Source organism: Meriones unguiculatus, chromosome 1, assembly GCF_030254825.1.
Source record: "Meriones unguiculatus strain TT.TT164.6M chromosome 1, Bangor_MerUng_6.1, whole genome shotgun sequence".
Lineage (NCBI taxonomy): Eukaryota > Metazoa > Chordata > Mammalia > Rodentia > Muridae > Meriones > Meriones unguiculatus.
Window position 1 is genome coordinate 174,044,165 of NC_083349.1, and position 25,676 is coordinate 174,069,840.

General features: G+C 45.9%; 1 protein-coding gene across 8 annotated transcripts in view; it reads right to left on the reverse strand.

Moving 5' to 3' along the window:
• The window catches only part of Pknox2 (PBX/knotted 1 homeobox 2), a 262,649-nt gene that overhangs the window by 25,888 nt on the left and 211,085 nt on the right, over positions 1–25,676 (reverse strand). For all 8 annotated transcript variants that reach the window (XM_060371696.1, XM_060371701.1, XM_060371692.1 and 5 more), the window contains 2 exons: positions 23,788–23,959; positions 11,750–11,938 (listed from right to left, as the gene is read on the reverse strand). In XM_060371696.1, coding sequence (XP_060227679.1) covers positions 11,750–11,938; positions 23,788–23,959 — 361 coding nt within the window. The remainder of the gene's footprint in view (positions 1–11,749; positions 11,939–23,787; positions 23,960–25,676) is intronic.

Genomic DNA, 25,676 nt, shown 5'->3' on the forward strand with positions numbered 1-25,676 from the left:
CAGGGTCTCATTTCAGCTACAGTTTGGAACCTGCAGTTACGAGGTCTGGGTTTCAAGCCTGGAGACTCTTCTTTAATCGGTCAGGGTGTGTTCCAGGCTTTGGAGTTTTAAACCCCCAGGTGATTCTGACTTGCAGAGACCCTCCATTCATTTGCACCCAGATGCGTGCTCACACGCTCAGATGTTCGCCCTGACCCTCCCCTCCTCCAGAACGTATCTCCAGCACAAAGCAGCCTCCAATGTTTTATTTGTTTGTTTATTCACCCTTTGCAGTGTTGGGGTTTGTGCACACGCCGGGCCAGTGCTCTGCCACCTAAGCTACACCCTCATCTCCCCCTCCCCCCAATGATATGTCTTTGTACATTCATAGCACCTATATTATGATACTAAAATATTTGTTTTAAAAAAATAAGGCCAACTTTTGTCACTGTATAACTTGCCTTCTAGCGACATCGCATATAAACCTTGACTTAAGCACATGTTATCGACTCTTCTGACTTCTCTGAATTCTCAACACAAAATTATACTGGGAACGCAATCCCAGCTCTGCTCAGATTGCTAAGCAGTTTGTTTTCGCAGTAGGAAAGGCAGCTAAGGAGATAGGTTTTTTTCCCTGATGCCTTGTTTCCCTCATCATTCTCTTCTAGCAGTCGGTGAGGAAGTCCTAGGATTTGATTTTGAGGGTCTCCTGACACCAGAGGAAGAAGGCTTAGCTCCAGGCCTCCAGGATGAAGCAATGGGCCCTTCCTGCTTTCTGGGCACCTGTGCATGGTGGCTGGCTGCTCGAAAGATTTGTGCAAGAGAAACTGAATGTGTGAGAGATGGGTGTGTTTAGGTTTGGGGAGAGCAGGAAAGAGGGCAATAAGGTACAGAGGAGGGAAGCCTGGGAGCCCAGCATGGCTGTCTGAGTCCTCCACAGCCTCAGATTCTCACCAGAAGACAGGGCTTGATTGAACAAGTTACTGAACCCAATGAACATTAAGGCCCACATTCCAAAGCTTAAAGCTGGGGTCATAAGGCATGATTAGTAAAGAATTGGAGACGAGTACGTGGCCAAGAAAATAGCGTAAACCTAGGGGTGGGATGACCACAGCTTCCCATCTTTTATTTTAGGACTTTAAAAAGTTGGACCTTTGGCCTTCAGGGAAGGCTTGGAATCTGGACTGAGGAGATAGGTACCCACGATTAGAAGATAGCTCTAGTCAACAACTGCCTAATGATAGATACAAAAGAAAGAAAAACGTCCCCAGCACTGAGCACAGTCACAACCCTATTTCTTCCACTGTGACATCAAGCAAGTGAGCAGAGCCTGGAGGGAAGGGGAGGCCAGCAATGACGTGTCTCCTATGTCTCCTCCCAAGTTACCACTTTCACACTGCTGGATCATCCCTGGTCCAGAGCTGGAGGAGAAAACCCTACAGATAAGCAACACCAGGCCCTGGATTCCAGTCCTCCATCCCACCCACTGCCATATGGGGCCTCTGGATCTGCTTCTTCAGGAGGGTAAGGCAAGAGAATTCAATTCAAAGAGAATTGAATTCTATTGTTAGTTCTTCTTGGTCTTGGTGACCTTGGGGGAGTGGAGAGGGCAATTCATGCCTTAGCTTCCCCTCTGGGGGGCTCTGTGGGAGCTTTCTACCAATGAGATCTGTACAGTCACACAAATGGAGTTGAAAACTGAGCTTGGCACGCCAAAGCCTAGAAGCCGCAAAAAGCTACTGCATGTGCCAACCTCCTGAGGAGCACAAGAAAATAAACTCTGAAGGTCCTGGTGGCTTACCCAAGTCACACAACTGACTGTCAGTCAAAGGACTAGATCCCCCTTATCCCCCAGCCACAAATACCGAATACCTACTTTGAGCTTCGAGGGGCTCCTTGAATCCTACCTACAGAAGATGAAAACAACCCCAAGTCCAGAAGCAGCATAAAGAAGACGCCATCTTGGGAATCACATCGTGCCCCTCTGGAGGCCTTACGTTCTTATAGCGGTGGTTCAGGCTAGCATCCAGGAGCTTTCAAAGCCTGAGTTTTCAGTCTTGAGGCTTGAGAGCTCCTGGTGCCAGCTTCCCGTACAACCCTTCCCACAGGATGGGACCAGTCCTAAAGATGGTTGAAGCAGAAGTGAACTTATACAGTAGATTTAATAGAAGGGACCCCAATGTCATTAGGCCTAAAGCCCCTAGAAGCAGCTACTCAATAATCTCTCATTTGGAGTCAGCCATGCTGTGGCACTCCAGGTAGCGATAAGTCAGAAATTTAAATATAAGCACTTGTCCTAGACTCTCTTTACCACCCCTGAAGTATCTAGCAAGGTCAGGACAACACAAGAAAAGTGGCATACATAAAAGACATGCCTTCTGGGATTCAACTAACACATACTGATTTTTTTTTTTTAACCAAAGACAGAAGGGCAAGCCCTACCTGGACACCTTACCTACTTACGCAAACTCTGGCAGCTTCTCTTCCTGTGGCTTGGAAAGCCTCCATGCCCATTTACTTGGTTTGAAGAACTAAAGGCAATTTTTGTTCTGGCTTGGATCATTTTTCACCTCTGCTCCACCCTTCTCTTGTTGTTTGGCTGTGAGGTGCTGAGAAGCAGCCAAAGCATACCAGCAAAAGGGTAGAATGGAAAACTCCGGGGGTAGAGGCTGCAGGTAGAGCCAGGGCTGGCAACATCTTAGCTGGGGCAAGAAAAAGGAAGTGAAGTCCTGGCTCCCCTGCGTTTGGTGCTCATCCCCTGCATCTGCAAACAGGGCTGTCTCACAAGCCTCCTGAGTTCTCAGATTTTTTTAAAGAAAAGTATTTGTTTCATTTTGAATTACGCATGGATGTACACATACGTCCATGTAAAGGCATATGCGTGCAGGTACCCTCAGAATCCAGCAAAGGCCATTGGCTCCCCTGGAGCTGGAGTTACAGGCAGTTGTGAGTCACCTGATAGGGATGCTAAAAACTGAACTTAAGTCCTCTGCAAGAGCAATACATGGTCCTAACCACTGAACCATCTCTCTAACCCACACTGGGACGTTTTTAAAGACATGGGTCCTCAGGGCCACTGAAACAGACCCTCAGCAATCTGTATTTTCAAAACTTTCCTCAGCTAGCCTCAGATCTAGCCTAGCATCACATGGATATGGAGATTTCCAATTTCCCATATGCATGCACATCAAAAGATGTGCATGGTCAACAGGTGAACAGGTGAGAGATTGTCCCATTTTCCTTGAAAGGACTGAGGTCCAAAGGATGGAAGGGACTTCCCTGACTCAAATAGCTGTCAGACTGCTGGCCTTGAGTGTCTGATGGAGGCTAACAGAGAGTGGAAATGAACTTTGGAGTTAGATCTACAGGCTCTACAACAAAACACATTGCCTGGCACTGTGTCTAATGATTTCTTCTCCTCTCCATATGGCCGAGGTCACTTGAATGGCAGAACAGGGGTTAAAATTGTCTTCAAAGTCCTAGAGCCTTGGTGTCCTTTACTTAGCAGCAGCAGAAGCTCAGCTGAGGCTGCACACCCAGGCACACCTTGACCTCATTGGTGGTCTCATCCGATGTACCTCTGGAGCCTGGTACTAAGCCTCAGGAATCTAAGCATAGCCCCCACCTCAGAAGAGAGCAAATACTTCACCTTGCTGTGACATCAGCTTGCACATTAGTCTGAGGCTCTGTGGAACAGTGACAAGGCAGTTCTAAGTCTCTAGGGACAGTCTCGGTCTTTTCTGAAGAAGCCACCACGGCAGCAGTGGAAGCCCTGGGGAAGAACCTATTGGCTAAATACATGGTATCGTTATCTCCTCCACAGCTTCCTCAGAGGCTTATCTGACTCTGTACCCCGGTGGCTGCTGCAGTGTGGCCTCACAGAGAGACAGCCACCATGCAGTGAGAAGCACTGTTGCGGTGTTAGTGACCATTCCACCATCCCTGCTTGAGCTGTCCAGGCGCCAGGCACCGAGGGCCGCTTGTCCAGCCCACGAACACTGCCGTGTCTCTCTGGGGAGCCTCTAGAAGCCTGGGCTCCACAGGTGGTATTAGAAGCCTGTGTTGTCCCATCCCCCTCCCCCCACCACACACTGTTTATTTGAGACGTAAAGGCAGTGAGTCCCTCAGAAGGCGCTGATCAACGGGAAACAAGTTTACAAAAGCAGAGAACTTATGCTTCAGGAATGCCACCAGTAACACCCTTACCCCTGTGGTCATCACTTTTATGACACAGCGGTCATCATTTGAGTTTTAGTCCGAGTCTCATTTTTGGAACAAACAAGATGACTTCTTCAGAGGAGGGGATTTACTAAGAAACAAGAGAGGCTCTGGGGTGGCTCTTGAGAGTATGTGTGTGGGGTACCAGGGCACACAAAAAATGACTGAGACTACAAATATAGGTATGTGATCTGACTTCATCCTTGAAAAACTGTCCCTCTCCTGAGTCGTCTGCCTTCACCTTAACAGGGAAAGGACCTCAGAAAGTTATTTTTCATCCACAGAAGATAATTCTTGGGAACACACACACACACACACACACACCACACACACACACACACACACACACACACACACACACACACACACACACTGGGCTAAAGCATTAAGGTATGAAAGAAAGAACTGATGGAAACATTTCTCTTGAAGATATTTTGAAATATTTGGAATTTGCATCTTACGAGGTTGTTCCTGAAGCACGAAGATGCGCCGGATGACCCAGCAAAAACCCCTTGCATCTGAGGAGTAAGGAAAAAAATGGAAAAACAAACAAAAAACAAAACAAAAAAACAACCCTAGGATTCCAGTGAAACGATTAAGGGACAAGGCCCAACAATCTGCCATCCTTGCCCTGGCCACTAGGGGTCTCTGCCGATCCATAGCCTCCGACCAGCTCACCAACCCTTTCCAGGTTAGCTCAAAGGCTTATTTGCCTGGCCTGAGGGGAGAGTGGGCTGCTTTTCAGTCTCACTTCCACCGGAGAACTTGTCCCACCTTGCTAGGCATGCGCATGGACAGTCCTCCCGACTCTTCATTACTTCCTCTTGTGCAGATGTGTGTTGCCTTAGCTTGGAACTAGGCTTTTGAGGGAAAGAAGGCCGGCTCTTCCTTTGACACTGTGCTGAGCGCACCCTGTTGAGTGCATGCTAGATGCTTTTGATTGTGGCCCGACTGGCTGCACGGTCCAGGTGGTTGAGAAAGTTGCCTCTGTCCCCAAACACCCTTTCTGGCAGAGTCCCGCGGTTCTATCGCAGCCAGAGACCTGCCCTAGACCGAGAAGAGCTAGGTTTGCAGATGCAAGGAAGCCAAGCTCATATAAACAAACCACCTAATCCTGTCCTGTTCCATCCCAGCTGGGGGCTTTGGCCTCAAGGGAAAGGCAGTCCAGGCCTGCGGGGACAAGCAGCAGCTGCTGCTCTTAAGGAACATTCCTTCCCGGAAGGAGCAGAGCTCTCGGGTTTCGCTCACCCGGCAGGGAAACTACTCACTGAGGACCAACAGGAGCCACAGCTGTACTGCTTATGGCGAACCAGGGAGCATAAATCCACTTCTGGCCTCCTTGGTCTGGGGTGTTGCCTTCCTGTCTAAGTGGTGATCCCCACGCGAACTGAAAAGTCGCGGGTCACATCCTCAAGAAGTTCAGAAGAGAACAGAAGTCCTCGGACCTTGGTAGGGGTGATGGGCGCACACTGCTTTCAGTCTTCTGTCAACTTTAAAAAAGCAATGTGTGCTGTGTGTGAGAGAAGCCCACCCTTGTGAGGATGAAATGGGCCATCAGCGTCTTCCATGGGCTTCCGGGGAGTCCCAGAACTAAGAGCTCTTTCCTTAGTGGGCTGCTAAGTCCAGCACTCAGGTCTATGTCACTTCCGCCTTCTTTCCCCCTCTTCCAGTCAATTACCAAATCCAAATTCATGCTTCCCAGTAACCCATTACATCACCTCTAGTCTCTGCATCCCTGAGCCTCATCTCTAGTCTCTGCATCCCTGAGCTAGGGTCACTCCAACCCTGACTTGGGACCAGGAGCCTTGCTCTCCTTTCTATGGGTAACAAGATGAAATCATATTATAAGAACACAATTTCTGTAGTAACCTCACACATACACTGCTCAGTGTGTGATGTGGGGCCAGTGTCTTTACTTCTTTTTTTTCCCTCTTTCCTTGGGTGTACAAAGGAGAAAATAATGGCCATGTGAAGTCTTATGAGGAATGAATATACTATTATGCATAAGCTACCTAGTACCTGCTATGTTTGAGGCAGGGAGAGCTCCATCAATGCTGCAAGGGCTCTTTTCTCACCAGTTCATGTTGTAGCCGTAAAAAACTCAATTAATTTGACCTGCAACGTGTCTCTAGCCCTGCCCCTGTTGCTTAAATTCCCATTTTTCTTTAAAATATTTAGCAGTGGGATATAATAGTGAACATCAAAATATATCTGCCTCAGGGATAAAAAAAAAATGGCTTAGTGGTTAAGAGTACAGTCTGCCCTTCTAGAGCACCTGGGTTCAATTCCTAGCACCGACATGGCAGCCCTCAACTACCTATAACTCCAGTTCCAGGGGCTCTAACAATTTTTTCTGGCCTCTGTGAGTACTGTACATAACTGATACACAGGCATACATGCAGGCAAAATAATCACAGAAAGTCATGTTTTAAAGAATAAACATTTTAAATATCCTCTTCATAAATTTAGTTTCAAGATACTCCATCATTTCCATTTCAAGGTCAGAAGCTGTGTCATATTCATCTTGATGTTCTCAGAACTCAGCAGCTTTCATGAGTGCTTGAATGGATATATGATGCATGAATGAATGACTCTCTATCTCCTTCTCTCCAGGAATTCTAAAAGGCTATTCCTTAGCCTCGCTCAGACTTCTTTCCGTCCTAGGAACACTTCTCTTCAGAGATGCCAGTAGGCCACTAACTCTCCCAAGCCCTCCTAAAAGGCTATCTCCCCCAGAAAACCTGGCCAGCGAATCTGCAGCTTCTCCTACTACAATTGGCAAAATTCCCCATCCTTAGATTTGTTCAGCTTGTTTGGGGGCAGAAATGTACCTGACTCTCAGCCCTGTGCTAGCTGAGTCCCAGGTCTGGCTGTCCATTGGGGAAAAGGATGATCTCAAGCCACCTATGGGGTGTACTTAGCCCAGGACCCCTTCCTTCTGCCCCTCCCCTGTCCCCAGCTGTCCCTTTCCTGTCTTTCCAGGCTCTGAGCATTCTACACCTGTCAGAAGACTTCTAGAGTCATAGCTCACTCCCCCTGGAATCAGGCTGTCCCTGTGAAATAGTCACCTGAGTTCTCACAGGACCTAAGACAGAGCATACAGTAAACATCCCCAAATGACTGTCAACTCAAGGAGAATCGTGTCCCAGTCCCCATACTAGGGCTCTAAATCTCTGTGGAGACAGAGGGATGATTTTCAGATCAAATTAGCCTGAGTGAGGCAAGAGTTGGGTCCTCTCTAGTGAGATGATTTAGTTAGCACTCTCTAAGGACAGGAGAACCCAGAGCTGAGTTTAGAGCATGGTGGTGGGGAAGCTGCTCCCCCATAGCATGCCTGGGTGTAACATGTTCTCTTTGAGCAAGACAGGATAGCTTCCTGGGGAGGTGGAGACAGCTAAGTGTGCTGCGCTAGTTGAAGCCCTTGAAACTGCACACACACACTCACCCTCCCCTCCACGAACACCCATGTGGTAAAAACAGTCTCCTCACATCCCCACCTTCATCTTATCCATTCAGAGAACACTGACAGAGAGAAATGGAAGACCAAGCTGGGAATAGGCCAACCCCCACAGAGTGAGTGAGGAGAAGAGACAACATAGCATCTGGGAATGGGACTGCCACTTGGAAAACAAAAGTGTCTCCTACTTCGCAGCACAAGACATTGTGATCAGCACTCAGGGAAAACCATGAGCCAGCAGTTTAAAACAAAGCTGGCAAGCAGCTGGGATGTTGGGCTGGAGGATCCTGTTGGGGTTGGGGGGCGGTGACACCCCTCCTCAAGTCAGCCTAGCACATGGGGCAGCTATTTCAAGCTGCAGGAGACTAAGGTTGGAGCGTGATGAATGGGCATAGTCTCTTTCTCTCTTTTCTTCCCTCCCTCCCTCTCCCTCACTTCTTACCTCCCTCCTTTCCTCCCTTTCTCTCTCCCTCCCTCCAATCACCTCCCATGCTGTCTCCTTATATCTGCCGCTTATATTAACTAAGCCTCTGGTCCTAGCTCATAGGAATCTGAGGATCTCTTTCCTAAATGAACTCAGGTAAGACCCCCACCCACTCCCATCCTGCCTCAGGGAGACAGTGACAGGAACCTGATTGGAGGACAACACACAGCAAACCCGAGTCACTTTCTGCCCCTTCTCGTCCAGACTGTGCACAAGCTCAAGATCATTTAAGTGGTAATTTCTCCAAGCCGGACCACCTGCCCTTCACCCCCACATGGTCTGAGAAGTCACAGGTGACATCCTCAGGATGCTCAGCATGGGACAGAAGTCCCAGGGCCTTAGCAGGGATGATGAGCACACTGCCTCAGCCCCCTGACAACTTTGGAAAAGCAGAGCTTGCTGCGAGAGAGAGAGAGAGAGAGAGAGAGAGAGAGAGAGAGAGAGAGAGAAGCCCACCCTCTCTTTTCCTTTTTCATACTCTTTCTTTATTCGGTTTATGATCTTTCTGCTCATCATGGCCACCATTCCTTTTCCTACTTTCTTTCAACCTCTGCCTCACATTGCCTGCTTTTGCCTCTGCCCATGTCTCTCTGTGTCTTCCTCTTCATTGCTCTTTTCTGACAAAACTCCAGCCTCTCCCTGACCCTCTCCTGAATGATACTAACCTCCTCTGTTTGTCTTTCCTTCCGTTTTTCTTAGTTCTTTTCATTTCCTCCTCTTCTTCCTTCCCCCTTCTGCGCACCACCCTTCTCTGCCACATTACTTCTTTCAACCAATGTCTACTGGCCCCTGATCTTTCAGAAGACATCATGGCCACAGCTGGCATCATAAGGCAACAATATTGAAGGAATGAGTCTATTTCAAGAGAATATTAGCCAGCAGAAGCATGGGTAGCTGTTTTTAGATCTGTAATAAAGTCATTTGGTGATTTCAAATATATAAAATGCTGTGTCGATGCAAACAACATGTGTTTTCAAGGAAAGGAAAGCAAGCTTTACAATTTCTCATCTAGCGGCATTCCTAGGTGACATTTGCTGCAATAATGATAGGCCATCATCTAAGAGAAGGAAAGGGCTCTTTATAGAAGGGGGCCAGAGAGACCTCTGTTGGAGAGCAGCGACTGTCCCTGGGAAAAGGCTGCTTTGGCCTTGTGGAGAACAGGGGTTCGGCGTGGAGACATGTCCCCTCAACATATAGGCATGAAAAAAATGGTCATGGTACCTGGAGCAGTGTAGCTCAGGAATGGGAGCTGAGGCTAGACCTTTGAGGTCTTGAATGTCAGGATGGCAGATGTGAAAGCCCTGGTGGCAATCAGGGTCTACAGACCACACACTTCAGAAAGACAAATCCAGCAGAAGCAATGTATGTGGAGTGCAGCCGTAGAGCAGGACTGAGGGATAGCCGGGGAGAACAGGTGGGAAGGAGGGAGCAGTAATCAGAGGAAGTGATGGGAACTGACGAGGAATAGCTCACTATGCGTCCCTGCCCCTCCCCCTGGTGTCTTTGTTTTCACCCAACCGCCTGAGGTTCTCCTTCTCTGAGATCAGAGCTTTCTGCAGGGTGCAGGGGCTACCCTAGGGCTAATCTCACTCTCAGGCAGGGATCTGATGTTGCCTTCTTCCTCAAAGCTCAGAGGTACAGAGGGGCGTGCCCCAGAGGTCTGGCTTTTGCAGTCAGCAGTTCTAACACCTGGATCGTCCAGAGCCCGCATTCCCTTTCCCCGCACTACACTTCCCTGCAAACCCCTGCTTCCTTCAGATTTGCTTGTCAACCTCAGACAGACCTCCAGCCCTGAGGGGCCACTGTGGTTGCTGAGCCTCCAGCCCCTCCTTCCTTGCCTTTCCACAACGCTACCTTGGTACACCCCCAACTCCAGAGCTCAAGGTAGAGTTGGAGGGCCCAGGAGGGAAAATCCAGGGTCTCTCCAAGGACCTGATTATTTCCAAAGACTTGTGCTAATTTTCTGATATGATCCTCACATCTCTGTGAGGCACTAAATCCTCATTACTTTTCCTGACCGATGCATTCTAATTAGATCAACACTTAAAAAAAATTCACAATAGCCACAGGATGGCTTTCCATCTCATTAACTCCTCACTTATTATTTTCATGAAAATTACTGATAAAAATGTGCATCTCCATTTGGTGAGGCCTCGCAGCCTCCTCAGCTCCTATCTTACATCTCTCCCGTCACCGGGGCTGCGCAGCATCACCATGGTAACCCACAATAATAGAAACTAATAAATTACAAACGAGATGCTCGTTGAGCAATTATTGTCCTCTTTTATGCAAGTTTCTTGCTAATTTCGATCATAAGGGAAAGTACAATAAGACTCTGAAGGAATGAGTCTATTTCAAGAGAATATTAGCAAGCGGGAGCCGAGGCTGCTGTTTTTAGTTCTGTAATAAAGTGATTTGGTGATTTTAAGCAATACAAAGAGGAAATAAACTTCTTGCCCCATGTCCTATGCCGTTCTTAGTGTCAAGTCCCAGAGAAAGCCCAGTGGGCTGAGCATGATGCAATACAGGGTGTACCTGTGGCAGTGTGGAGGGGTCGCAATGAGCAAAGCGTGCCCCCCCCTTTGCCCCTACCAACCTGAGTCCTTACACACCTAAAATGAAAATGGCACAGCCTTTCATGTAGCCTTCACAGTAGCCCCCGTCACTCACCCTTAGAAAGTTAACCCTGTATCCCTATCCCTGTCTGTCTAAGGAGAAGGGTTACTGTGAGCCTCCCACGGGCACGTGTTTTCTGGACTTCAGAAACTCACTGAGAGGGAAATGAAGCCGGGAGCCTATATTCTGGGTAGATGTTAGCAAGTGCGGTGTACAGGAATAATCAGGCAGCTTTCTGAGTTTGTAGATTCTGTTCTGGAGAGCATGCCCAGTCTTTCCTATAGTGTAGAATAGGCACCATTTCCTAGGGTGAAAGTGACAGTGGAATCTTGGAAGGGGTTTGCTTGAAGTGATTTTTCACAGTGGCCCTGAACTTTTGTGGGGCAGAGTACCAGGGAGAGTACTAGTGGGGGCTGAGCTGGGAGAAGCAGGCCTGTGGAGTCTGTCTTTATCTACCAGGTGTGCAGAATTTGGGGGAAGGACCAGTTTCCCTGGAGCCTTCTTCCAGGACTGCCAAGAGCCTCTTCATGCCCTTCAGAGGAAACTGCCTGGCAGTCTACCTACCATCCCCAGCTGTCAGCTAGGCAAGTATCTTTTCTCCTTTATAGACCAGGGCTCACCTACTTAGCACGTCTTGGTAAATATTGGGGTAGGAAGCCGGAAATTTCTTTGGACACTGGCTCTCTCAGATGTAGTCACTTAGGAGATGCTCATATCCTGGCATGTGGGAGTCTCTGTGATGAAGGAACTGTGTGGCTAGGTATGGTGGCTAAGGCAGGAGGATCAAGAGTTTGAGGCCAGAGTAGGCTACATGCAAGGCCCTGTCACAAACAAACAATCAAATAAAAACAAGGGCCTGTGCTGCCTGATGGAGAGAGGAGGACCTCCTTGTAAAAGGATCTGATGGTTCAAATTGCTTTGCCCGGGTCATTGGGGTCCTGCAGACCTTTCTGCATGCCTGGCTGAGGAGATTAAGGCCCATCCCTGTGTGTTACCTGTGAGTGAAGGTTTATGGAGGGCTGGTTAGGGGAGTAGGGCCCCCCGAGGTCATTCCTGAGCAGGTTATCACTGTGCATCTTGGTTTTGAGGCAGGTGATGTAACGGTTGCAAAAGTCCTTGCAGAGTTCATTGACTTTCTCCAACTCTAGCAGGTGGATCCTCAGGACCTGGATTGCCTTCACCATCTGGGGAGAGGAAGAGCTGTAAGGTCAGGTGTCCATACCACACCCCCCTCCCTGTCAAGCCCCCAGCCCCAACTCAGTAGAGGAGGGGAGCCCATTCTTGCTGTGGCTCCTGTTTCCCATCCACGTGGTTTAAACTCTCCGTATAACCCTGGAGATTATTCACTTGCTTTCAGCCCACTGTTAGCACAGCTGTTCTAGAGGCAGCTGCGGTTCTGAGAAGAGCACTGGCTTTAGCAATAGAAGTCCAGGTTCAAGCTCCAGGTTTGCCATGGATTGTTTATGCGGCCTTGGGAAACTTGCCTAGGCTCTCTATGCCCCCTTAGTGTCTCCTAAATGGGGAAATTATACCTTCCCAAACAACTTTATAGATTCGCTGAGGGCTCATGGAAAGGACCATGGCGTACTATATAGCATGAAGTACTAAGCAAACACTAGGAAAATAGAGGTCAGTTTTTTGGAAATGCCCCAGAGGTCAGACAATGTCTATTCTTAAATTTATGGACAGACATGTGCTTCATGTGATATGGGCTGCCTTACTCTGATGATACCTGCTGACGGACTGGATAATCCGGCATGACTTAGCTGGGCACTGGGTACCAACTGTCTGTTGTCCATGCCGTTTGGGATACTGCACAAGGACCTCTTCAAGTGATCCTACCCTGGCTTGAGGTTATTGAGCATTTGAAGCTTTCTCCTTTGTTGTTATTATTGTTTTCATTGGGGTTTGTTTCACTTCTATTAGTTCGTCAATTTTTAAGACAGAGTTTTATGGAGATTGGGTAGTCTCCAACTCACTATGTAGCTGAAGATGACCTTGAACTCATAATTCTCCTGCATCCTAGGCACTAGGATTACAGGCATGGACCACCAAACTCAGCTTGTTGCTTCTATTGTCATAAGAAGAAAGTATATGGAAAGTATGGAAAACACAGGATGAAAAAACAACTGTCTTTATCCAAATACCCTAAAAGAAACCTTTCCGTTTTCCCCTCATGTATTTACATTTGCATTCATTTCTGTGTGTGCACATGTGCCACAGTGCTCATGTGGAGGTCAGAGGACAACTTGTGGGATTCAGGTCTCTTCTTCCACTGTGCAGGTCCACAGGATTGAACTCAAGGTTGCCAGCTTGGCAGCAAGTGCTTTGATCCACTGAGCCATCTTGCTGGCCCACATGTATGTATTTTAATAAACTTACACATAGAATTTTGCATTCTGGTTTTCCCTTAGCTCATCAAATATGCTTTTCTAAGTGCCAGAATTGTTCTCTCTATCTCTCTTCTGGACTGAGGGCTGTGAGAAGGCAGGGGCGATGTCTAATTGGCTCACAGCATTATCTTATTTACATAGAATAAATATTGAATGGATGAGAATAATTTTCAATTGTCACATATGAGTCCATATATGCACTTTCTTTAACTAGTTCCCTGTTGCTGGCCACTTATAGTACATTCAAATTTTCAGTTTTATTTAGAAAAAAGTTACATAATGAGGCTAGAAAACAAAGTGGATCTAACTCAGTAGTAGAACACTGTCTAAGCATTCATTACACCTTTGGTTTGATACACAGACACACACACACACACACACACACACACACACGAAACACAATCACCTAAGTGTATGGTTCTCATTTCTGTATTATTTTCTCAGTATGAATTCCCAAGAGTGACAGGAAAAATCTACACACATTGCTATGGTTCATGTTAAATATGTCTGAATTTCTTTTCAACAGGGGCTTGTTCAAATCGTGCTAGAATAACCGGATATCCATAAACAAGCAAACAAAAAACTCTAAGCCTTAATTTAAACTCCATGTCTAACATAAAGATTAATCCAAACGGAGCAAAGACCTAAATTTAAGATGGAAAACTGTAACACTTTTAGAAAAAAGAAAATGGAGCCGGCATGATAGCCCATGCTTTTAATCCCAGTACTCAGAGGCAGAGGCAGGTGGATCTCTGAGTTTGAGGCCAGCCTAGCCTACAGAGCAAGTTACAGGACAGCCAGGACTACATAGAGAAACACTGTCTTGAAAAACAAAACAACAGACACACACACACAGAGAGAAAAAGCAGAAAATCTTGGTATGTAGGATTTAGCAAAGAAATATTAGACTTGATACCAAAACTATAATCTAAAAATGGAAAATGACTTGCTTGCTAAAATTAAAAAATGCTGGTTCTTAAAAAGAACCTGCCAGGCATCATGGTGCATGTCTTTTATCCTAGCACTCTGGAGGCAGAGGCAGACATATATCTTTGAGTTCAAGACCAGCCTGGTCTACACACAGTGTAGTTTCAGGGTAGCCAAGGATACATAGAGAGATCCTGTCTAAAAACAAACAAAAGAAAACAAAAAACCAAAAATCTATAGCAACAAAGAAGATCCTATGAAGAAGATGAAAAGACTGTGGCCTGGGAGCAAATATTTACAGATCACATATCTGACAGAGGGCTTGTATCTAGAATGTATAAAGAACTCTTTAAACTAAATAGCAAACTAACAAGCAACTCAATTAGAACAAGGGCAAAAGATGTGATCAGATCTTTTACTGAAGAGGATATACAGATGGCAGATAAGCACATTCAACGATGTTCAATGTCATTAGCCACTAGGGGGATGCCAATTGAAACAACATTGAGGCACCTCTGCAAACACATACACAGAGCTACCGTTAGAAAATGATGACAACAAATGCTGGCAGAAGAACTGGACTCCAGATCACTGTGCATTGCTGGTGAGAATGTGAGACAGTGTGGTCACAGCAAACAGTGTGGCAGTTCCTTATAGAATTAAGCATGTTTTCTGGGTATTGTGCATGCCTTTAATCTCAGGGAGGCAGAGGCAGGCAGATCTCTGTGAGTTCAGGCCAGCCTGGGTAATCTAGTGAGTTTTAGGCTAGCCATGACTACATAGTGAGAACCTGTCTCAAAAACAGAGAGAGAGAGAGAGAGAGAGAGAGAGAGAGAGAGAGAGAGAGAGTATTAATATGCTCAACAACCTGGTTGTATCACAGGGAATTATGCTACAAAAAAAAAACCCAGTCTTAAAGGGATATATAGTATTAGCACACTGCCATTTGCAGGATATGCTTGAAATGACAAAACCATAGACACAGAACAGATTAGCAGCTGTTGGGATAGAGTGAAACAAAAAGAGAACTGTTCTGTGCCTTGACTCTATGTTTTACATAAACCTAAATGTAACAAATTCACATACAACTTCGCACACATGTATGTATATATGAGTGTGTGTAAAACGGACAAAATTTGGATAAGGTCGGTAGGTTATTCCTGCCAATGAAATTGTGCGAGAAGGAAATTGGGATCTCACATACTAATTCTTACAGTTGCATGTAAATTTATAATTATATCAAATAAAAGAAAGATGTAGATAGAGCTACTACCTTTCCACATCTGTGTATGCTAACATGGGCAATGTGTGGGAGATCCTAATGCCAGCCTCCTAGTTTTCGGCAGCATTATGATGGCTAGGACAAGCTCAGACAATACAAAATGAAGCAAGGGGGCTGAAGTGATAGCTCAGTTGCTAAAGCTCTCGTTTCATGGGTTTGACCACCAGGTCACATTTAAAAAGCTGGGTGCAGTGAATAGTATTTGTTTGAAGTAACAGTCAGTGAGATGGAGGCAGAGACAGGAGAATCCCTCGGATGGCTGGCCACCCAGACTGGCTGAATTGGCAAGCTTCAGGATAATACACACCCTGCCTCAAAACAGACACCCTCTGAATGAAAACGTGAGGTTTCCTCTTGTCTTTATATGCATGTGTACTTATATTCATACACACACACACACACACACACACACACACACACACCACACACACGTGCCAAATAGAAATTAAGGGCCACGGTACAGAAGCTTTACACAGGCCTCTGTCACAAGGTCTCATCTTACAGATGCCACCTCCATGAGGCTGAGACCGGCAAACATGGAGCAAACCAAGGTAAAGAGGAGAGTGGTGATGTCATGTGATGATGTAATTAGGACCAAAGGGAAGTTGAGAAAGACTTGTTCCGGTCTACATTTTCTGCTTGGCTTCAGCCTGGAAGGTCTTAACTTGTGCCTATTAGGGTAATCGCACAGAAGGAGGTATGCAGCAGACACTTGTGAGTGGGCTGACAGCAACACTCAGATATTTCTCATTATGTGTCTGGCACTGGGGTTAGCCCATTCTATGCTCTGTCTTACTTATTCTAGACAACATCCTCTGAAGGCAAGTACTCACTGCCCACATTTTATAGTTGAAAAAAAAAAGTCCACAGATATTTTTTCACCCCAAGGTCACACAGCTGGTAGGCAGTATGAAGCCTCATTGCCTTATCCCCGAGACCAGATTGCTTTATCCTTCTATGGTCTCTCAGGATTCAGGTATATTTAAAAAACAATGGTAGCATAAATGGTGTATGGTTGTGGGGTAAGTGGAGGCCTGAGAGATGAAGGGACTGTGCAAACATGTAGGGCTCATGGCTGCAGCCTCTCTTTTAGGCTGTCCGTGCCATTGGGAGATGACTTCATTGTCCTGGACTGCCTCTCTGTTCTTGCAATGTGCTGATTAAGAAGTTCTTCCTTACACAGGACAAATCTCTCTCGTCTTATGGAAAGGGCTTGGTCAGCCTTCTGCAGCACCAAGGACAACTAGTACCTGCATCAATGTAACTTTCTTCATTTAACTTGATCTGCACAGTGGACAAGTCTTCTGACTTGAGTGGATCGTTCAATTGCTTTTGTTAAAACAAAACTAATTCTAATATTATTTCTCTTTCCTTTCTTCCCTCTCCTTTTCCGTTTGTCATTTCTTTTTTTTCTCTCCTTCCCATTTTTTCCCTTTTCTTCTTACTCTCATCTCTCATTAGCAAGACCATCCTATCCTGTTTAATATTTGGAGGAGGGAGTGCAGGTGCTGAACCAGGGCCTCTACATGCTAGACAAATGATCCATCACTGAGCGGTGTCCCCAGACATAGTCTGCCTCTAAAAGCCAACATTTTATTTTAATGAATGTATACACACATACACATGCATTTATAAATTTATACATACATCACACCTCCCCCAAAACCTGGACCTCTATTCATTTAGGTTCATGATCAATATGTATTTATCATGCAAAAATGGAAAAACTACAGACAACAAAGTAAAAAGATATATATATATACATATATATATATATATATATATATACACATATATAATTTTAGCTCCAATGTAGTACATGCACAGAATGTTTTAACTAGTTCTGGTGTTCAGAGGCCAAAAAAAAAAAGTCATATCCTAGGGTCTGATAAAGCAGAGATGAAGGATTACTATTTTATGGGCTAATAGAATTGGTTTAAAGATTTAAGAAGGCAGAGTAAATCATAACGGCACTCGGAGGCAATGAATATGTAGGGCCTCTTCAATATTAGAGAAATAGACGCGCAGTGCTGAGCATGGTTGGGGGTGAGGGACACTGCAAGCAGGGTAGAGCCTATGGCGTTCATTGCCTGGAAACCTGGAGGAGGGGCCAGACCCACTGCTTGCTCTTTTGTGCCAGTGGACAGCTTCAGGGTTTCTCTGAGCCTCCGTCTCCTGATTTGTAAAATAGAGATAAGGAACGTTTTTAATTAACAACATTTGTTAAGGGCCAACAGGTAATAATGTGAAAATACTTTGTAAATCATGAAGAACCAGGTACTTTTTTTTTTTTCTTACTGGTTTTATTGAGACAAGGTTTCATGTAGCCCAGGGGGGCCTAAAACTCCCTTTATAGCCAAGGATGATCTTGAACTTCTGATCCTCCTGCCTCTACTTCCTACGGGCCAAATACACATTAAAAACAAAACAAAACAAAACAAATAATTTCTCATTCTCCACTAGCTTTCTTATGGCTATCCCATATTCGGTTTTTGAAAGAATAATTCCTGGGGTTCCCTCTATATTTGCAGTGAGTTCATCCTATGTCTCTAGTTTTGTTGTTCTGCTTGAAAGTGAAAATAAAGTGCTGATTTATTAAATGAGCTTTTTTTTCCTAAATGATCTGGATCATAGAAATTTATTCTAAATCCTTCAGCATGCTCCTTGATCTGTTTTTTAAGAAGATTTTACTTTATTTTTTATTATGTGTATATGTGTGTAGCAGTGTGAGGGTTTGAACATGTGAATGCAGGTGCCCGCAGTGATCAAAAGAGGGCGCTGGATCCCCTGGAACGGGAACGGTGGCTGTGAGCTGCCCAGTATGGGTGCTGATAACCAAACTCAAGTCCTCTAGAAGAGCAGTGAGTGCTCTTAACCACTGAGCCATCTCTCCAGTCAGAATACTACTTCATTTAATACCACCATCATGTGTGATGAAAGTATCCTTAATTCCAATTTCTGTCAGCGTCCCTCTCCCCTTTCTGTTTCAAAACAAAGATCCTGCCTTCTTTCAAAACAACAAATCAAGAGACATCTTCACATTGTATTACCATGCCATTTTCATGTATCCCACAGTCCCAGAAAAGTACCCAAGCCAGGGACAACTTATTTCCTATAAAGCCACATGCTGTGATGTTCTGAATTTATTATTCATTACCTGGGCATTTTGGCGAAGTGGCTTTATCTATGCAGTTTATGATGATAATAATACCTAAACTTTAAAATTGTTATGAATGTTGAGTAAGATTATATTTGCAAATGTTGCCAGTATGTATCACAGGTGTTCAATAAATGTCAAGTCCTTGTCCAGATGCCCCTACAACCGCCACACACAGCTCCAAGTTCTTTTCTAAATGGCCACCTCTCTTGTAGGTCTTGGCCTCTTCATTTGATGATAGTGACTCCTTGTCTCTCAAAACATCTGTACACACAGCAGTTTACAATCTGCAAAAGGCTTTTCTCTCCATTATCTTATTTGAGTCTCTTCACCTCAGGGATACAGGCAAGATTATCCATCACTCTGCTAAAGATAAGGGAGCAGAGGCTTGGAGATCAGACAGCCTGCTCCATTCCTTGCCTTGGGGGCAAGCTCCTTCCACTTTCTCTTTCTGCAAATTGGGAAGGTGGGTGCCCATGTAGGGAAGGAGTTTATAAACATACATTCCTAAATTTGGAGCTGAAATTTCCTATGGGTCACTGGAGCAGTGAAAGCTAAGTTCTACTGAAGAATTTTTCCAGCCTGTGCCAGCTTGTCTTGGCTAGTTGGGAGTGCAGGGTCACTAGAATAAAAAGGGGAACATGGAAGACAAGTGAATGACAGCAGCTGTGGGACAGGCAGACAACTGGCTATTTTATGCCACTTCCGCTTGGATGGCATCAGAATTTGGTAATGAGAGGCCGGAGTATACAGACTGAGCTTCTCCAGTCTGACAAGCTTTCTTCAAGTCCAACTATGTAACTTCTTGGCCACAGGATACATAGTTCTTGATTTTTCTCCCTCTCTCTGCTAAATGGGGATAACAGCTCCCTGCTGTATGAGACTCTGAAGAGCCAAGTGGGGAACTCAAGGAGATGGTTTTGGAGGCTGAAAGGTTTCTGTCTCCCTACTTGAGGCCTTGAACAATTTTTAATGTCTGTACCTTAGTTTCCTCACCTGTAAAATGAGGTAACAGTGATTTACTGGTCTCGGGGTGGAGCGCAGTGGCAGAGTGCTTGCCTAACACACACAAGGTCCTACATTTGACCTCTAGCACAAAATAAATAAAAAGTGACTCCCAGTTGGGTGTGGTGGTGCACACCTCCAATCCCAGCAATCAGGGAGGCAAAGGCAGGTGGATCTCTGTGAGTTCCAGGACAGTCAAGGCTACATGGAGAAACCCTGTCACAAAAAAAAAAGTGACTCTCAGTTGTACTGAGGATTAAATGAGATGTGGCTAGAAGACATTCTCTCTCTCTCTCTCTCTCTCTCTCTCTCTCTCTCTCTCTTTCTCTCTCTTTGTGTAAGTGTGTGTGTGAGAATTTAGAGTTGGGACTGCATTTCAGTTCTCTTTTCTGTTTTGTCCATAGAAGCATAATCCTGTGCGTCTTAAAATGAAGACTATGGGGCTGGGGATGGCTCAGTTGGTAACGAGCTTGCTGCACAAGCATTAGGACTTGAGTTCTAGCCTCAGCACTCACATAAAAGTGATGGATGTGGTTGCCAACGCTTGTAATCCCAGGGCTGGGGGTCAGAGGCAGAGGGTCCCTGGCACTTCTTAGATAGCCAGTGTAGCAGAATTGATGAGCTCCAGGCCACCACAATGAAAGCCTCACACACAAACACACACACTGAGAGAGAGAGAGACAGAGAGAGTGAGAGAGAGAGAGAGAGAGAGAGAGAGAGAGGAGTGTTCTGAGAATTGAACCAAGTGCCTCCAGCCAAATGGTCATAATATTGTTAATATTAATATTAAGCTTTGTGAGTTTTAAATAAGATAATAGATGCAAATAATTTAGAATAGCACCTGGTACCGTAAGTGGTCTATAAATGTTAATTATTATTATCATTGATATTCTTATTTCCTTTCCTTTTCCTGGTGTCATGAGGTTCTCAGTTCCCTGCTAGGCAAAAAGCCTGGGCTGGAGGCTGAGGTGAGTAACTCTCAGATCAGGGCTGGCTGAGGTCTCTGTAGGCTTACAGCTCTGGGCTGCCTCCTTCATGTGACTCCTCATTCCTAGCCTCTGGCCTCCAGGCCTGCCTCTTCAGAGTAGGCCCAGGGGCTTGGAAGGCCCCATTTTGGAACTGGCTTTGCGGTCAGGCAGCTATAATCTGTCCCTGGAGCCACACCAGAGTCTCATTAAAACGTGCCCCATAAATGTTAAAAAATTTACACATAAAAAAATTCCATGCATGAAACTGAAACCGTACGTTTTACAGCCTTAGTTTGAAATCTTGCATAATATATAAAACCTTGGCCTTGCACCGGGGGCCCATAAATCAGATTTTATAAAACAAAAAGCTTTTACCTTTCAAAGGGGTTTGGGGAACTTGCAAATTTTACAAACTTTACCAAGTGCCAGTCAGAGGCTGCTGAGCTCAAGGAGGGGATCAGATCTGGAGGCCAGGTAAGAAAAGCGCCTGGTTTAAGAACTCTAGTAGATCAGGGCTCACCACGGATTCCAGATTAACCACCTGAGAGCAGAGAGCTGCCCTCATGCCACAGAAACGGACATAGGGAAGGTCCCAGTTGGGACTCCAGGGAGACATTTATTGCTGTCATTCTCTATTTGCAAGTGAAGGCCTTATTGTCGCCAGGGAGATGCGGAATGCCAGTGGGAGGAGCACAAAATCAGCAATCAATGGCCAGGGCTCTCTCTGTGGATATGAAGGTCGCTGATGTGTAAAAAGCAGTGGAGTAGACTACTTTCTAAGGTTGAGTCTCTTAACTCCAACCTTTTTGTAGTTATGTTTTCCTCCCAGTAGAGGCGCTGTGGAGCACCGAGGTTACAGAATTCCCTCCCACAGAAATCTCTAACTGGGATCCTGTCTCGGATATTTGGGGCGGCTCTGGGAGAGCTGACTCAGCTGTTTCCATGGAGATTTGTCTGGAAAAGCGGCTCTGGGAGAAGAACGGGAGGGTGCTACAGGCAAAGGGCTACGGGGAGAAAGGAAGAACAGTTAGGGGCTGTTCAAGAGGTGGGAGAAAGCAGGGGAGGGTCAGAGAGAAGCTGGAGGAGGGTGTTCTGACGGCAAAGATTTGGGGGACCCAAGTGCCCTCCTGACAATCTCATCTATGAAAGTCAATATTCAAGGGCAAAGGAAAGCTGCCCTCACACACACACATATATAAAACATAAATCTCTCAATTATCTCAGCTCATTTGCTTGGGGTCCCTCATTTTATGTCCCTGCTCGGCTGCGCAGTATATCTGTCCGGAGAAAGAGTTACAGTCCGTTGGGCTACGTGTGCGGGGTTGTAAAAAATACAGATGCCAAATTAACTGGCTGTGGCACTCGGCAGCTGATTGAGCTGGTAATAACGGGATCTGACCTTTTTCTAATTTCTAATTATGTGCATCTCGGCTGTGCTGGCGACATGATTCTTGTCCTAATGATGGCTCCTGCGCTTGGCCTCTGAGTCGCCTCCTTTTGACACAGGGCTAGAAACCAGCAGCAAAGGGCACTGTTGGATTCCCCCAAACCTACCCCAAAAGTTTCAGGCTCCTGACCATACTGTTTGTGTCTTTGAGAGCCAGGAGGCAAAGGTGGGAAATCTAGAACATTGTACCACACTGAGATTAATTTTCAGATGCAAAGCATTTATTTTTAAAGGCCAAGTCTATGAGCCATCCCATTAATTTATTTAAGTCACAGGAGATAGGTGCAATTAGAAGTACAGATAAGGAAACTAAGCTTCAAAGGGGTTCAGTCATCAAGTCCATACAGACAATAAATGGGGGTGCTAGGCTCATTTTTTGTGTGCGCACTGCAGTGGGCCCTATCCCAAGTCTATCCCAACTTTTAGAGAGAGCTCCCTCCTGGCTGCATCGATGCCTGAGGCCAGATTTTGAGGATATCCTTTCCAAATTGCAGAATCTTCTGATTCTGACTAGCTGAAGAGCAGGGCAGGGCTAAGCCAGCCTGGCCCTCTGTCACCGTCACCAGCCCAACCACCAGCACCATGGAAGTTTTCTGGGGATCTTAGAGGCTGCACCTGGGGTTAATGCCAGCCAGGGAAGAGGGAGGGCCAGAGATAAGCAGAGGTAGAGCTGGGCCTTTCAGTGCTTCAATTTATACTTCTCCCATGTCTGAGGCCACAAAATTCCAGGTAAGGATGGGTGCTCCTGGTAGCTATCTTAGACTCCATAAAGTACTGCACTGAGCACCAAGAGGAGCAGCAGTGTGAATAATTTTCAGCCCAGGATAATACCAAAGTCACTCATCTGCTCTGTATATGTACTAACTATGTGTGTATGTGTACATGTATGTACTCATGCATATGTGTACATATGTGAGTGAGAACATGTAGTTATACTTTCTTTTTCTAGCCACTTTTACTTCCCTGATTCTGTTCTTTTTTTGGGGAGCGGGAATCACCTAAACTCTGGGTAGAAGAGGAGTTTTTTTTTTTGGGGGGAGGAAGATTTTCAGAGTTTCTAAATGCACTTTGATAATCTGGGTAGTTCACCCACAGAAAGACTCAGGTCCCAAGATTAACAATTCCAGGAGACTACTCAGTATGATGGGCAAGTTCAGTGGCCTCTCCAACACCTCAGATGTGAATGTTAACGCTAGGTGACGTACAATTATGTGGGATTTCCAGGCTAGGTAAGGATTTCAGGTTCCATTCAACCTGGAAGCCATCAAAGCCAACGGTGGCAGTTGCCTTGGAAATAGAAGATGTAGATTCACAGGCTCCCTTTGAATCTACAAAATCACACACAGTTCCACAGTACAGCCCAGGAACTTGTATTTTACAGGATTTAGTGCTTATCTGAGTGGCAAACAATTTGGAGACATGATCTACGGTTTCCAGTAAGAGGGCAGAACCTCTGCTAAAGCTCCTAGCAGCCCAGGCCTTCCTCCGTATTGCTACGCTTGAACACGCACGCCTCTTACCCCCACACATCTGCCTCCTTCACCAACCATGTGAGCACACAGCCACCAGTTCTCTGTGCAAACTCAGAATAGCTCCCTTTGGCATTCTGGCTGCTAGTCCTTCCTCTCCACTTGTTCGAACTGGAAGGTAGCAGGTGGGCAGGCATCAGTGCTACCAGAGGTAGAGGTGGAGAAAACTTTGGTTCTCAGCCATGAAGCAGTACAGAGTGCCTGTTCCATAGTGGACACTCAAAACTTACTGCTGAATTATTAATGAAAGGAACACTTTTAGGGTATTTGGGATGGGATCAGGGTGGGAAGGCTTGAGTCAAAATGTAGGGTAGAGGGTCTTTACCAGATTGTCCAGTTCTGGGTCATCGCTGAAGAAGGGTTTGTGTTCCTGCTCCTGCTGGTGGACAAAGTTCTCGATGTCCACATCAAAGCTGGCGGAGGTGATGCACTCAGAGCCCTGGGTGGCCTGCTCACATTTCTCAAACAGCAGCGTCAGGAGCGGGAAAAGAGGGTGCCTGCGGGGACAGCAAGAGCTCACACATGCGCACACAGAGACCAGGCTGGCGGGCTGAGAAGCCACCAGGCTCCCTTTCCAGCAGTTCCGCCACTTCTCTTCCCAGGGTCCAATTCCTTGAGAATGCCCCCAGTCCCCAGGGCCTGCCAAGGTGGCAGCATTTTGTTCTTTGTCATGGTGAGGACCTACTCCTCGGGCCTCAGAGGGCTCCTACCTTTTCCCTTTGGTCAGATAAACTGTACGGCCAGGTCATAACTCTTCAAAGAGAACAATGTTCATTTCAGACTCGGCATGAGTCCAGGAAAAGAATGTGGGAACCATCTAGAGGCTTCTTGGATGTGAATGTTATCGCTAGGTGACGTGCAAGCACCACCTATGGTACTTTATCTTGTGCATGTCCATTGTGGATACAAACGCCACAAACACACACACGCACACACACAAAATCTGAAGCCAGCTGAGGGCAATAGATGTGTATAAACATTTGTGTGTTTGCTCTTATGCACAGGGTGGAACATATGAGCCCTGAAACTCACCCACATATGCCCATGTCTGTTGGCAGACTCAATTTTCGTCAAATATTCCAGTTGCATTTGTAACATCTCTCTACACTTCCATCACCAAATACTTAGTACAGCTGTAATTAAATGGCTATTTGCATCATTATATGTTTTTCTCCAGGACAGCCTCTGTGTAAATGATTGCCGTATCCAAGAATCTTGCCATGTATGCTCATAGAAGGCACTTAATAAATAGCTCGTGACTGAATCAATGAATAAATTTTGTGTGCATGTGTTTGTAAGATATGTCTATGTGAGCAGAAATGTTTAGCCGAAAGGATATGTGGATTTTAGTGTAGAGACCACCATCTCCTGGAAGCTTCCCTCACTATCCACTCTTTCTATACCTCTCTCCTAAATCTGTCTTGAGTTTTTGTTTCATTATCTGGCTACCCACCTAGACTTTAATCAGCAATCAAATCTATCTATCCACTCCTAAATATCCAGAGTCTTTCAGAAGGACGTGAATCTTCGCAAACATTTGTTGAACATGGATGCTGTATGTTTGCATGCTTATTTGCATACATGAGCACACATCACACTTATTTTTGCAGCACCTGCTTTCTTTTGTGCCTAGGTTGTTGCCTCTGGAATAGAGAGAGCCCCAGTCCCTTCCCCTGTTCCTTCAAGAAAGCATCTGCACAGCCTGGTCTGTCTCCTCAGATTCCTGAGCCACAGCGTCTGCTTCTTTATTTTCTATGCAGCACTGTTTCACGGTAGAGGAAGAGGAAGTGTGCTGGCTGTTGGTCCTCTGCCACAGGGGTGCTCTGGGCTAGCAATGTCCAACAGAACTTCGTGCAGTAATGCAAATGTTCCGCAGTTTGCATCATCCAACACACGAACCACTAGCCACTTGAGGCCAATGAGCACTTGAAATATGGCCAGTGCAACTAAGATATTGAATCTTTAATTTTATTGAATTTTAATTAATTCAAATTCAAACAGTCACATGTGGCTAATGACCACCATATTGAAGAACAGAGTAAGTCCTGAAAAGGAGACTAGACATTGCTCCCTCCCCAAGAGGCTGTACTGAGAGCAGAAGTAAGCACCACACCAGCACAGTGGTTCAGCCTCTGTCAGCACGCTGGGGAAAGCCCTTATGTCTGTCCTACCCAGAATCCTAACAATTCTGGGCGGAAACAGACAGGGAGGGCT